Source organism: the organism of the source record quoted next, unplaced genomic scaffold (genome assembly GCF_019419815.1).
Source record: "Pyrus x bretschneideri cultivar Hongxiangsu unplaced genomic scaffold, Pyrus_bretschneideri_v1 Contig22, whole genome shotgun sequence".
Lineage (NCBI taxonomy): Eukaryota > Viridiplantae > Streptophyta > Magnoliopsida > Rosales > Rosaceae > Pyrus > Pyrus x bretschneideri.
In genome coordinates, this window is record NW_025999524.1 from 2,536,367 (window position 1) to 2,551,697 (window position 15,331).

The 15,331-nt window shown below is 36.8% G+C and overlaps 3 protein-coding genes and 1 pseudogene across 3 annotated transcripts; 2 read left to right on the forward strand and 2 right to left on the reverse strand.

Moving 5' to 3' along the window:
* Positions 1-469: 469 nt before the first annotated feature.
* Positions 470-2,022, forward strand: LOC125477836 (2-hydroxy-palmitic acid dioxygenase mpo1-like). The gene is made up of 4 exons (XM_048585333.1): positions 470-1,084; positions 1,375-1,437; positions 1,529-1,600; positions 1,702-2,022. Exons 1-4 carry the CDS (start codon positions 737-739, stop codon positions 1,816-1,818), a joined length of 600 nt encoding a protein of 199 aa, XP_048441290.1. The 5' UTR covers positions 470-736; the 3' UTR covers positions 1,819-2,022.
* Positions 2,023-2,032: 10 nt separating this feature from the next.
* LOC125477837 lies at positions 2,033-3,853 on the reverse strand (annotated as a pseudogene).
* A 1,711-nt stretch (positions 3,854-5,564) lies between these two features.
* LOC125477511 (NAC domain-containing protein 1-like) lies at positions 5,565-7,055 on the reverse strand. Its single transcript, XM_048584659.1, has 3 exons — positions 6,780-7,055; positions 6,240-6,523; positions 5,565-6,139 (listed from the first exon to the last, which is right to left on the reverse strand). The coding sequence occupies exons 1-3, from the start codon at positions 6,943-6,945 to the stop codon at positions 5,750-5,752; spliced, it is 840 nt and encodes a 279-aa protein (XP_048440616.1). The 5' UTR covers positions 6,946-7,055; the 3' UTR covers positions 5,565-5,749.
* Positions 7,056-11,640: 4,585 nt separating this feature from the next.
* Positions 11,641-14,936, forward strand: LOC125477633 (exocyst complex component SEC15A-like). Its single transcript, XM_048584981.1, has 2 exons — positions 11,641-11,846; positions 12,367-14,936. Exon 2 carries the CDS (start codon positions 12,371-12,373, stop codon positions 14,738-14,740), a length of 2,370 nt encoding a protein of 789 aa, XP_048440938.1. The 5' UTR covers positions 11,641-11,846; positions 12,367-12,370; the 3' UTR covers positions 14,741-14,936.
* The last annotated feature ends 395 nt before the right edge of the window (positions 14,937-15,331 follow it).

The following is a 15,331-nucleotide window of genomic DNA, read 5'->3' on the forward strand; positions in this document are numbered from 1 at the left end:
CTCCTCTAGTCGACGTGAATGGCCATGCCGTCGGCGGTGGAGAGCTCAGACTCAGCCTGGTGCCTATTGTCATTGTTCTCATCTTTTATGTAGCTCAAACTAAACCCAAAGAAGCGCAGACCCAAGAATTTGTACATCTCGTTGACGATTGTCGCCGTCGATAGGGTGGTCCGGCGAGGTTAGTCGAGCAAATCAGGACAAAGACGCAAGGAGGACAGCTGGACGAGGACGTGAGGAGGAAGGGACGCGAACGGTCTTAGCAGTCCCTTGCTGATTGGTGGGTCTCGCTAAGCCCTTCTAACGAAGGACTTAGTCGAAGCATGTCCGATGTAATCTCATTAAACCTAATCCTTGTGCAAACCAAACCTGAGACTACACTAGCAATTAGTCTAGTCTAGTCTAGTCCCTCCTAATCCGGTCAAACAAACACACCCGGTGAACAAAAAACCCCCAAAACCTTGAAATTATTTTGGCTTTTCCGTGTGTTTTGACTGGAAAATGGAGCCCTCTAGCGACCAAGTGTATGACAAATTCAAGGTTTCTTCGTGAACAAAGCACCAGAAGCCAATTTATTAAATTGGCGGTGAGCCTTCAGTTGTTGGTCGGTTGCGTACAAAAAAAGCAGCTTACTTTTTCTTCTCAGGGAGCCAAATAAATCGCCACCACCCTTCACCCATAAAAATTTTCTCGAGAAAAATCGCAACAGAGGATCCTAATTTTCTCGGAAAATTCTCAAATGGGGAAGACCGGACTGTTTGATCTCGAAAAGCACTTTGCTTTCTACGGAGCTTACCACAGCAACCCGGTCAACATAGCGATTCATATGCTCTTCGTCTGGCCTATCCTCTTCACCGCTCTGCTCATCCTTTACTTCACGCCCTCGCTGCTCAGTTTCGGGGTTTCTGTGTTTGGGAACGACGTCGCTCTGCCTTTCAACATAGGCCTGCTGTTGACTATAATCTATTCGGTGTTTTACATCTGTTTGGACGCAAAAGCAGGCTCCTTGGGTGCTCTGCTCTGCGTAATTTGCTGGGTTGGTAGCTGTTTCCTTGGAACCGTACTCGGATTTTCCATCTCTTGGAAGGTACGTCTGGAGTTGCTATTTATTTTTGTGAAAAAATTCTGGGTTTTGATTATTTTATGGAATTCGATACTTTTTTGAAGTTTTTTATTTAAAGTTGAGTAATTTCTGCAGTTATTCTTAGTTTTTAACTTTTTATTAAGAAATTTGTTCTGGGTTTCGTTTATTATGTCAAATTATAGATATATATATATATATATATTTTTTTTAAGATTTTTGTTTAAAATTCAGTAAATTGATTGCTTCTTTACGTTTTAGCTGTAAATTTGACCTCAGTAAACTTTTTTTTTCAGGTTGTTCTGGTGGCTCAGATAGTCTGTTGGACTGGACAATTTATCGGCCATGGAGTCTATGAGGTGTTAAATCTTTTTTTTTTACCTAATCATATTTGTGACTTCATATCTTTCTTGTTGTATTTATACTCTTGAAACGTGATGTAATCTGCAGAAAAGGGCACCAGCTTTGTTGGACAATCTTGCACAAGCCTTTATCATGGCTCCCTTCTTTGTTCTGTTAGAGGTAATTTTTTGATGGATTTTTATCTTATGAGGTAATTTCCTGATTTGGCAATCATAATTTGTGTGTGCAATCATAATTTGTGTGTTCTCTTGCTGCCTCAGGCTCTACAGATCTTCTTCGGGTACGAACCGTACCCCGGGTTTCAAGCAATTGTTCAAGCAAAGATTGATGCTGAAATCAGTGAATGGCAAGAGGAGAAGAAGAAACTGATCTCCTAATCTGTAACTGGATTTACTTTTACTGTAATATCTGGGTGTGCTTAAAAGTAATACCAAAGCTTTTATCTGGTGTATATTGGAAACATGTGACTTGGAAGCCTTGAAATAAATATAGCACATGAGCTTTTGAGAATATAGCACATGAACTTTTGAGAAGGACATGCAAATTTATGTGTATCCAAATAAAACTAAGTTCTCCCCTTTCGCTCTGGCCTGTTTAAAAAGGTTTGATATATATTAGAAGACACTTAATCTGCTTTTAATTATCTTTGACACAGATGATTAGCGCCTGGCTACAGTAAGCTTCAAGCCGTGCGCCATTGACAGAATTGTCATCATCCGGTACTGAACTGGATGCCCGGGGACCAAAGTGAATGTGTAAAATCTGCACAGAATGGCCAGTGCCATCTTCATTTGGAGGTAAGCAGAGTCCTTTCCTAGGCATATTCTTGGTCCTGCCTGTAAATCCGAGGTAATCGAACTTCTGTGTTAATGACCTTGAAATTTTGTGGATGTATACGGTTAAGATTGCTCAGTTATCTAACCTGAAATGCGGTGAACTTGAACGGCGATGCATTTTGGAAGAAACCCTCCTCGAGCCATCTCTCAGGCTTAAACGAGGCAGCATCAGGTCCCCAATCGTACTCCATTCTTCCCGTTGAGTAGGGAACATAAGTCACCATACCTCCTGCTTTGACTTTGGTTCCATCTGGTAGAACATCATCCTCCAAGATGCCTCTAGGATCCTGCCGCCATATAGATTACTTAGAGTTAGAGCAACAACATCGACATAAACGTTTCAATTCAGTACGATGCATACCTGAGGGACTGCAGGGTACAGACGAAGCGTCTCTGTAATAACGGCATGCAAATAATACAGTTTTCCCAGCGAGTCGTAACTCAGAAGTCCTGCAAATTGTGCAACGCTTTGATTGAATGAGTCGAGGTCCTCTGTGTCATAAGGGATCAGCGAAACCTTCTCTTCTCTTGCTTGATCTTCTTCAAAAGTTTTCATCTCGGAATAGAGCTTATCAGCTACATGGGGATGAGTCATTACCATGTATATGGCCCATGAGAGAGTAGTTGCTCAGAATCGAATGGAGCTTGAGGCTATAATCTCTGAAGACCACAGTGCTGAACTCCCTCAAATTCTTCGATGCAAACTCAAAGCTCGCAGTCTTTCTCTGTTTCCTCCAAAGCTTCCGTCCGCATTGAAGATCCCATCTCCGAGCAGGACCTCCATGTACGAACGGTACACTTCACCCTTCAATTAACAAAACACGCCAAAGATCAACGCAAAATTAAACAAAAACAAGCACCAAATTAACGCGCTTAGTAACACCGCCGGAGAAAAAAAATCACCTTTGGGTAGTTTGCAAAGTTGGTCTTGAGGACATGTCCGACATTTGCAGGATCTGCAATGTAAGTGTAAGTTGTGAATGGCATTGGGACGACGACGGAGTTTGACTCCGAGAGGTACTTGACGAGCCAATCATGCATCCTGTCGTAGTTCGTGCACTGTTCGATCGCCGCTCTCAACGATAGGCCATGTTTTGGGGCCCTTTTTGTGCCTCTGGCTCCATCTGTGGATGATTATCCATGACAAAACCATGCAGACCACCATGAAAACACCATCTTGGGAAGAAAAAGCTAACAAAATGTTACTTTCTTGATCTTCCATTTGATCAGAGGATGAAAAATAAAGGGAACAAGGAGGAAGTTATTAATTAACTGCCTCACATAGGAGGCAATGTTGATTTTGTAATGGCAAAGATGAAGTAGTTAAAAGGTTAATTAATTAGCTAATTAGCTAGTTAAGTGGTTGGGACTTGGGGATTAGTGAGAAATTAGCTATGGCTTTGTTAACAAACAATCTTTACATGCTTTCATGTTGATGAAGATAAACGAAAGAGTTTCACCTCTTTTGCGTTCTTACCCTAATTCTTTCCAACATAATTTTTAATTTGATTATTATTAAAACTTGATAAAATTCATGACTTGAGGTTGAGATGAGATAGGAGAAATTTACTATTAACTTATACATTATTGTGACGGTTTTTCAAACCGATCAAGTAGTGTTTCATGTAAAATCTACACCCCATGGTACATGTACCTCGTGATACCATGCTTGATTGGGTTGGTGTATTGCTATAGTGGCGTTCAGTTATGATTCTTATGAATAAATTTTTCTTATAACAAAGAGTCAAGACTCTAGGATCACAGACTTAAAAATTTGGAGCACTAAATTTTTAAACATCCTAAATATCTCTCTCTTGAACGTTTCAAATATCTCAAATATCTCTCTCTTAACGTTTTAAATATCTCAAATTTTTGAACATCCCAAATATCTTTCTCTTGAACGTTTCAAATATCTTAAATATCTCTCTCTTGAACGTTTTAAATATCCCAAATTTTTAAACATCCCAAATATCTTTCTCTTGAACGTTTTAAATATCTCAAATATCTCTCTCTTTAACGTTTTAAATATCTCAAATATCTGTCTCTTAAATGTTTCAAATATCCGAATCATCGATTCCTCCACAAAAAGGCGGCGAGCATCGCAAACACAAAGACAATATCCAAAATAGGGACCTGAAACGTCATCAGCAGCCCCATCAACATTTCATTTTCAACCCATGCACGCGCGACAAACGTAGTTCATAATATGCGCCACCTCTAGTTACAATTCTACCCGGTTTATTTGACAAATCTTATCCACTGTCATGTGAGATTTTTTAGTGTACGGGACATGAACTTATACGTTATGTGTCATTATATAAATAAAAAAATACTTCAAAAAAAGAAACATTCCTCTAGTTTTAAACAAATACGGCAATCAAAATTAAACATCAGTCATTGAATATAAAATTGGATTATGGACCGATTGGTAATAGGAGGTGATATTCACACATCATATTTTACTTTTCACACACCTTTTTAATTTTTAGCCGTCGGATCAAATGAATTGAAGAATATTAATGGATATAAATTATCAAGGGGATAGCACACCCCTTGGTAATATTGACAACATGATATAACTGGATTTTGTACCTAAAATAATTGGATGTTTTCATTGTCTTTTAGTCATGAAGATAATTTTAGACAAAATGTGGATAATATCGATGACACACTTTGTAATTGAGATGCGTCGTACAAATGTATGACAAGAATCATGTATAACGATTACTAACGACAATGTAATTAGTTTTATCTCAAATATAAATAAAAAAATACTTGAAAAAAAAAAAAAACATTCCTCTAGTTTTAAACAAATACCGCAATCAAAATTAAACATCAGCCCTTGAATATAAAATTGGATTATGGATCGATTGGTAATAGGGGGTGATATCCACACACCATATTTTACTTCTCACACGCCTTTTTAATTTTCGGCTGTCGGATCAGATGAATTGAAGAATATCAACGGATAGAAATTATCAAGGGGATAGCACACCCCTTGGTAATATTGACAACATGATATAACTGGATTTTGTACCTAAAATAATTGGATGTTTTCATTGTCTTTTAGTCATGAAGATAATTTTATACAAAATGTGGATAATATCGATGACACACTTTGTAATCGAGATGCGTCGTACAAATGTATGACAAGAATCATGTATAACGATTACAATGTAATTAGTTTTATGTGACTAAATATCATTTCTAAAAACAATCGTCTTTAACAGCTTTGAATTTATATCTTATTTATACTTATTACTTAAGATGTAAATAAATGGTGCTACTTTTAGAATACGGGTAAATATAAAAATTACCCAAATCATCTTCTTTGTAAAATTTCAAATTAAACAACTCAAATCCACTTCATAATTTGTTTCAAATATTCAACCCCTCCCACAACCCACCAATTTACAACATCCTTTTTACCACCTTAATTTCCTATCTAAAACACCCCAAATTCAATTGTTAATTACGGTCCAAACCACGGTTGGTGGTTCAAAACGCTAGTCTGAGCCATCGCCTGGAATTTCCCGGAGTCCGTCGTGGTTTGGTAATTAGGCATTTCACCGAACTGAAACATTTGCGCGTGGCCAGCTCCTGCGCCGGCCAAGCTGCTCTGGAAATCGTATCCAGAATTATTGTCACTCAAAAGTTGAGACATCGGGCCCATGTAGTCCATGTCCAGTAAACTAGTTATCGAACAAGTCCGTGGAAATTTCAACATCGTTTGTTCCTCATTGACTTTCGCTGTTTCTGGTGTTGTCATCTCAGTTTTTTCATCTTCTTCCACTTTTTGATCCAAATAAGCTTTGCCCAGTTGCCGCTTTTTGTAGATCCTGCAGAGGACCCAATCATCCAGCTAAAATCCAACAAATACATAGCAATTGTCAGATTGCAGCCAACTGTTTGATAAAATGCCTGAAAGAAATGTAATGTCACGAATGGGCAAAGTGGCTTACCCTCATGGACCCGAGTTGCTTGTTGGCCCGTTGGTTTCGAGTGTCGCCTAAGCGATATTCGTGCATAATCCAATCGGATTTGACCCCCTTCGGCGGTCTGCCCTGGTAAAACACAAGGGCTTTCTTCACCCCCACGTACTTGGACTCGCTGTAAATCGCCTTGTCTGTTCCCGTGGCTTTCCAGTAACCCGACACGGTTGCCCGATTCGGGCGTATCCCGTTCGGGTACTTCCTGTCCCTAGGGGTAAAGAAGTACCATTCGTTTTCTCCAAACTCTGCCTTCTCTGCACATCATAAACAATCCCAATTTGTAACCAATACAAAATTACGGTAGGCAACACTTCTTTGAAAGCCTACTTTTGCCGAGAGGACCTTGCTTAGCGCACGGGTTGCCACTATAGCAGTATCTCAAGCCAATCACGACTTTCTCGCATGGTGGGGAGCGTGATTGGGATCGGATACTATCATTGTGACATCCCGAGCGTGCATGTATGTCCTTCTTGGCTTTGGACGTCTTAATTACGAATTTACGATACTAACCAGGCAATTCCCACGGATCAAACTTGTAAATATCAACTTCTGGGATGATGGACGCAGGGCAGGGCCGTGAGGTGGCTTGGTATTTGAGGTAAAACATGATGAGTTCCTCATCAGTTGGGTGGAACCTAAAACCAGGAGGAAGCTGAGAGCTTTGTTTGGCCTCCATTTTCAGAGCTCCCTCAGAAAAAAAATAAAATTAAATAAATAAATAAACAGGACAAATATTAGGTTCTAGGGTTGCAGAAGTAGAAGGGAAGTGAGGGCATTTGAAATGTTTGAACGGGAGGGCTGCTCCTTTTATGGTTGATTTGTTTTGTCGTTTTGTGTGCGTCACGCGTTTTTGATTGGTTAATCGCTTGACTTTGATTCCTATGATGGGAAGTGGAAAGCGTACTCGCGCAAGTAACCAAACTCGCTTTTGATATTTTCCAATAATTCGGCTTTTGTCCAAGGTTCCTTGCACTTGTCACAAACTTTATCCGGATACCATCATTCATTGGGAATATCCTTTGTAATTGTCCACTTTTTCACACTATATACAACAAACCCAAAAAGGGGTGTTCTTACACCACAGTGGGTTCGAACTCTGTCAGATTCCTACTCTAACATCTAATCCAACAAATCGATCGTTTGACCAATAAAAAAAAAAAAAAAAAAACCCAAATCAAACAAATTGCTTACTCTTAATAAATGGTGTGAAATTTTACAAGAGAAAATTTTTAGTATTTTGACTAGTCTACTTTCAACTTAAATCTAATAAAACAATATACAGGTAGGAAATGTTAGAAAATACCACATTTTTGTATCATATGTTGTGGCAAGTGATGTGTATATGTTATGTCAATTAATAATCTATTTGATTGAATGTCGGTTGTATGCACCACTTGATAAATGAGATGATACACTAATATGACTTTGAAAATGAGATATTCCGAGCATTACTCTTTTCATAAAGAATCCAATGTACATGTGTTCATAATGTATTATTCATATGTAAAATCAAATTTGAATTGGTCTTTCCATATTAATTTGAAGACTATTTTAATAAATAATTAAACAAATACGTAATTAGAGCCTATATAAAATGAAATTAAAATCTTTGAATTATACAAATTTGTACACATGAAATCATCGAATATTTCTTAAATAATAAGTCAAGAAAAATAAAACTCTTGTAACTATACGTTAACGTACGTGGATAGTAACTTAATATTTGATATAATTTAGTAACTATTTAAAGGGTACTATTTGAATTGACATGCAATAACATATGTCTATAATACCAAGTCAAATTTACATAATAAAATAAAAAAAATAAATAATACATTATTGACATGTATAGCAATTAACATATTTTATACAATTATTCATCAATGTTTAAACAAATATTATAACAGTAACTTTTTGGTGTATACGAACTACCAGTCAAAATTACTAACAATAAACACGTGTTTAAAACAATATTTTTCTCTTAATACATACGTAATTGACTGCACTTCGAATACAAAACAATCAAATTTAATTTTTATTCTATTCAACATATTCAGCTTCAAGTAAATCCCAAAAATGTGGAAAATTAGGTGTAGAGCGAGTAGGGAGGTTATTCCTACTCGAGGGACTACGGGAGCGTAGAATAATGACTAGTCTATAAGGTAGGCTGAGGTAGATAGCCTTTCCATTTACTGGAGCTGACGCGTGTCCTTTCCAAGATGGGTCCGGATGGATAAGCACAACGATAAAAATTGTGGGCGGGTTTACTTGTGGTGCTTATCTTGCCATGTCATCGGTGGGGCCCATATTGAAGACTGCAGTGGATGGACGTTAGCCGTTTGATTGGATTATTATTTTTTAAATGTCACGTGTGCAGCGTTTTTTTTTTTTTTATAATATTATCTAAGCTATATATTAATAGAATCTGATTGCCAACTAAAGTAATCTAAACATACATAAAAAAATATGAACAGTAGTATACTTTTCTACAAACCAAAATTTTATTATTTTTTCGAAATTTCACTTACAAGCCTCTAATATTAAAAAGAAAAAGAATTTATCTCCCCTCACTCTGTTTCTCTCTCCTTCAATTTAAAAAACAAAATAAAAAATGTTAATGAGCATTTCAACGGAAAATGATCCGTCCGTGATCTCTCTGTTCATCATATATTATGCAGTCAATTTTTGTTAGGTATTAAAAATTAAATATAAATAATACCTAACAAAAATTGATCACATAATATATAATGAACGGTCATAATAACGAAATACCCCGAATCCCAAAAAAAGAATCATCCTTTTCCCATTTCAACGAGATAAACTGACACTATATTTCGGCTGCCTACTTAGTACTCTGCTCGGGCCCGTTCCCATTAGCATGAACGGGAGTGGTAGGTGGCTTCTCTTCATTGACGTTTGATATATATAATATATTAGTGTTTTTATAATTAGGATCAATAGTTATTATGAGAACTTGTTAATCCTAATCATGATTAGTTGGCATCATAATCCTCTTTGTATATTTTTTTGTTTTGATAATATTAGAGCCAAATCCTGTTTTGTTAAAACCCAAACAGGGGTTTCATAAATCGAGAAAACAAAGGATGGGTGTAAATACTCGATGGAAGATCAACACATAGGGTTGGGTGCATGTTTAAACTTTAGCAATTAAGATATTATTGTGAAAATGACGGGTTAAGGATCCAAAATCGATATTGTCCTTAACTTAAGAGCACTTCCAGTGTAGTAAAGTACCCTGACAATAGGTAACTCAATATCTTTAAATGAACAGTAAATGTCTGCACTGAATGGTAATTACCCAAGCAAATCTCCACTCCTTAACTGAATATCCAGGCAATTCGTATTAAAATATTAGTATTATTATGTTTTAAATAATAAAAGATAACTTTATTTTTAATTTTGAATAATAATAAAATATTAGTTGAAAGTATTTGAAAATATTGAAATATAGTGTAAAGTGGAAGAACATGGTTAGGTGTTTATGGAAAGGAATTATAGTTTTTTATATTTTAATTAGTTTTTTTTTAATTTTTTAATAATTTAAATTGTAGCTGACATCCTGATGACGTCAGCTTTGCGTCATATAGGCAGGGTGCTGAGCTAGGTGATTTTTGCCTGACTTCTTTATCAGGCTCACCTTAAACCCAATTGCCCGAGTGGATTGGAGTGTTTTGAGGAGGGAGAGGAGTGGATTGAGTTACCTATCTCCAAGACAATAATCAACGGTGAAGTTGCTCTAATACATAACGTCGTATATATTGAGTTTTTGGCAATCTAATAATTATTAGTGAAGAGGAGATGAAGAATTTAATCTCGAAACATCTTTACATTGAAAATATAAATACCAATAAAATAAGGGAATTGTTATTAGCACTCCAAAAATCTCATTCTACACTCCTCACAAGTGTATTTTTCTTTCTAATTATAGAAAGTTTGAAGTGCCAAATAAAATTTGTAGAGTGCTAATAACAATTCCCTAAAATAAAAGCTACTTTGTAAATAACTTTAAATAAATTAAATTATGGCAGGTTGCATATAATATAACATATATTAAACGCTTGTGGTGTGGGTCTTAGAATCTTGGGGTTGATGAGGTAAGTATGGCATGCGCATTGCATATACAAATGAAACTGGAATAAAATATGTATTCATTTGTATAGTTGGTCTTTTGATTAGTTTTCTTAGAGAATGGCTATCCAATAATTAAGATTATGTTAAGCTCCAGAAGTTATGGGAGATAGGTTATCCAAAAATCAAGATTATGTTAAGCATTTTGTAACACTTCCAAGAGTAGTCATTCGACTTAGATAACAGTTAAGGTTGGCTCGCGTTTGCTCTAAATTAAAAAGGTTATTTTGAAGTATTCGAACCAGTAGTATTAATCACATTGATACTGTCAATTAGGTAATAAATGACTATATACAAAAAAAACAATATTGAAAAAAGAAGAGTTCGACTATAGAACTTCAAGTGCATGCATGTAGTAAATGTTTTTTCGAGGTTTTCTAATTAAAAAAAAAAATATATATATATATATAGTGAATGCATTTTAACTACTTGAGTGAGTTAAAATGGTTACTAAGATTGATTATTGACATTGAAAATCGATAGAGTGGTTTATGAAATTGTCCATCTTATGTGAAAATTTTCCGTTAAATGAAAAATCAAGTGGAGGGTTTATAAGACAAAAATACTCTTAATTTAACAGAGATTTTTTACAAACGGATCAAAATGATTTACGGCATACAAACTTGAGGACCACTTCCATCGATTTTCAATCTCAAGACTAAAATGAGGAGTTATGCCAATCTTATAAACTATTTTAGCTACAAGCCTAAAGAAAACTTATTTTTGCACATTTTTATTCTTCTTATTATGGACATGTCTATGTATATCTATTATATGATTTTTTTTATTTATTTACATAAATTTTTTTGGAAGTAGTTATTAGCGTTCCAAAAATTTCATTATACATTCTTTATAAATACATTTTTCTTTCTAAATATAAAAAATTTAGAATGTCAATAACAATTTTTTTTTTTTTATGTGTAAAGATAGAAAAATGAAACATGGAAATGTTGCAACGAGAGAAATGCAGTAGTTGCCTAGAAAGTGTCAACTGACATTCTAGTCCTTGAAATTTTCCAATTTTTCACTTTAGTCCAACTATAAAATAAACATTTGAACCCGGTCGAGAACTGAGATGGTACAAATGGGACCCAGAAATGAATGGCCCGCCTTCTCTTTCACCCGCCAGTAAGATGCCGAGTGCACGAAAAGTTCCATGGACCAAAGACACCGGAGTCCATCTCACACACATAGGTAGCATCGTGAAAAGATGAAAAAAGTTAAAAACTTTGTTGCGGAATGGCAAATTCCCAGCTCAAAAAATTGCACGCAGAAAAGCAAAAATACAGAAACTAAAACAACAGAATAAACAGGAAAAGCAAGCCCTTCGCTTTTCCTTTTTCCGAATAATTATTTGGATTCATCGCATTTTTGTTGTTAGATTTGGAGGAAGAAGAAGGAGAAGAAGAAAATAAACAGATTGTCTCTGTAAGTTATCGCTTTTAACAATCAAAGCTTTCACATTTTGTCGAAAGTACATCTGGGTTTTTAGTTCTACGTTTTTTTCTTGTATTTTTTGAATTGATTGATTGAATTCTTTTTTTTTTTTCTTTCCTTTACTGGGTTGTTTTTATCTTGGTTTTTCTTACTGATGTTTCGATTTTTCACCTTTTTTAGGCTGTGATTGCGTGATTAATGTCGATAATTAGGGTGATATAGAGTGTTCTTGTAACATATTAAGAAAAAGTTTCCATTTTTATTGATTTTGTTGTTGTTGTTCTCATGTGGATTTAGCCCCCCTTTTTAGAATGCCGAAATCCCCCTGTTTTGCTGATTATTTTTCTGATTTAGTAATTGGGTAACTTAATTAGGGTTAACTTAGGTTGTAGCTTTGCTTGTGTTTTTTGTTCATCTTAATTTTCTACTTAATTTTATTCTCATCGTGTGTAATTTGATTTCGAAGTGTTTCGTTTTGTTTTGTCTTATGCTTTTTTTTTTTTTTCTTCAGAGTAATGGAGTCAAAAGCGAGGAGAAGAATTCCTACAGAGAATGGGGATACTGGTGAGGACTTGGTTCTTGCTACATTGATTGGGAATGGGGATGACCTCGGTCCTATTGTCCGGCACGCATTTGAGATGGGGAGGCCGGAATCACTCCTTCACCAGCTCAAGCATGTTGTGAAAAAGAAGGAAGTCGAAATTGAGGAGCTCTGCAAGACTCATTACGAGGAGTTCATTCTTGCAGTTGACGAACTTCGTGGTGTGTTGGTGGACGCCGAGGAGCTGAAAAGCGAGCTCTCTAGTGATAATTTCAAGTTGCAAGAGGTTGGGAGTGCTTTGTTGATTAAACTCGAGGAGCTTCTTGAATCCTATTCAATAAAAAAGAATGTGACTGAAGCTATCAAAATGTCTAAGAACTGCGTACAGGTGTTGGAGCTCTGTGTCAAGTTTAATAAACACATATCTGAAGGTCAGTTTTACCCAGCGTTGAAAACGTTGGATTTAATTGAGAAAAATTACTTGCAGAAAGTTCCGGTCAGGACACTGAGAATGGTTATAGAGAAGAGAATTCCGATCATTAAATTGCACATTGAGAAGAAAGTAACCAGTCAATTTAATGAATGGCTGGTTCACATAAGGAGTTCTGCAAAGGATATTGGACAAACAGCAATAGGCCATGCTGCATCAGTCCGTCAGAGGGATGAGGAAACGCTCGAACGCCAAAGGAAAGCTGAGGAGCAGAATATTTCGGGTTTGGGAGATTTCACATATACTTTAGATGTCGAAGAGATTGATGAAGAATCTGTTTTGAAGGTTGACTTGACTCCTCTATACAGGGCATATCACATCCAAAGTTGCCTAGGAATCCAAGAGCAGTTTTGGGAATATTACTATAGAAATCGATTGTTGCAGCTCAATTCAGACTTGCAGATCTCCTCAGCACAGCCTTTTGTTGAATCCTACCAAACATTTTTGGCTCAAATTGCTGGATACTTCATAGTGGAGGATCGGGTATTGAGGACTGCTGGGGGCCTACTGTTAGCTGAGCGAGTTGAAACAATGTGGGACACAGCTATAGCGAAAATGAAATCTCTGTTAGAGGAGCAATTCTCCCATATGAATTCTGCAACCCACCTTCTCCTGGTGAAGGATTATGTGACTCTTCTTGGCTCTACTCTCAGACAATATGGGTATGAAGTGGGACCACTTCTTGAAACGCTTGACAAGAGCCGAGAGAAATACCACGAGCTTCTTTTAGAAGAGTGTCGTCAACAAATTGCAAATGTTATTGCCAATGATACATATGAACAGATGTCCTTGAAAAAGGACACCGACTATGAAAGTAATGTCCTGTCATTCAATCTCCAGACATCAGATATAATACCGGCTTTTCCGTACATTGCACCATTCTCCTCTGCAGTACCTGATACCTGCCGAATTGTCAGATCATTCATTAAAGGGTCTGTTGATTACTTGTCTCATGGGGCACATACTAGTTATTATGATGTTGTGAGGAAGTATTTGGACAAACTCTTGATAGACGTGTTAAATGAGGTGATACTTAATACAATTCATAGCGGTAACATTGGTGTCTCTCAAGCCATGCAGATTGCTGCAAACATTTCTGTAGTTGAAAGAGCTTGTGACTATTTTCTTCGTCATGCAGCCCAACTTTGTGGGATCCCAATCCGTTCAGTTGAGAGGCCTCAAGCTAGTTTAACTGCTAAGGTGGTTCTAAAGAGTTCAAGGGATGAAGCTTATCTTGCTTTGCTGAATTTGGTAAACACTAAGTTGGATGAGTTCATGTCACTTACAGAGAATATCACTTGGACTATGGAGGAAATGCCGCAGAATGGAAATGAGTATATGAATGAAGTTGTTCTTTACCTCGATACTCTTATGTCGACAGCACAACAAATTTTACCTTTGGATGCTTTGTACAAGGTTGGGAGTGGGGCTTTCGATCACATTTCTAACACTATAGTGTCGACTCTTCTAAGTGATAGCGTCAAGAGGTTCACTGCTAATGCAGTTATGGGTATCAACAATGATTTGAAGACGTTGGAGAATTTTGCAGACGAGAGGTTTCAGAGTACCGGCTTGAGCGAAATTTACAAAGAAGGTAGTTTTAAAGGTTGCTTGATAGAAGCACGGCAACTGATAAACCTTTTGTCGAGCAGTCAGCCAGAGAACTTCATGAATCCTGTGATAAGGGAGAAGAACTACAATGCTTTGGATTACAAAAAGGTGGCTAGTATCTGTGAGAAATTGAAGGATTCTGCTGATGGTATTTTCGGGAGCCTTTCAAACAGGAATAATAGGCAAAGTGCTCGTAAGAAATCAATGGATGTGCTTAAGAAAAGATTGAAGGACTTCAACTGATGCTTTATAAATCTTCCTCCATTCTGCGTTAGAGCTCGGAGATATGTTTTTCCCTTTGATTAATAATATAATTTTTCCCAGTGGTGTCTTTTGTTTCTCCTTAAAATGAATGGGATTTTTCTAATCTTTCTTGCTAGGTTATGTTCGTATAAGAACGTTCGCTTGTCCTAGTTAATTGGAAGTTAGTTTCGTTTTACATTAGAACGATGTTTATACTTTCCCTCCAATGTTGTTTGGGAAGAGAAATAGTGGCCTTGTTGTAGGTGCATTATGCAGTAGAGTTCTTTGTCGTACAAAAAAATGTTACTGACTGCGAAAGCTGCTGCATTTCGGGTTTTCAGTGTTTGGGAACCATGTTGCTATGAACTTCAACATTGGCGTCTTGTTGGCTTTTAATCTATTCGGCGTTTCACGCCGGTTTGGATGCAAAAGCTGGCTCCATGGCTGCTCTGCTTTGTGTGGTTTGCTGGGTTGCTAGCTGTTTACTTGCAACCCGCCTCGGGTTTTCCCTCTCTTGGAAGGCAACTTCTGGATTTCTTGCTGCTGTTGGAGGTTATTTTGATGGATTTTAAACTTTGAAGTCATGTGAGC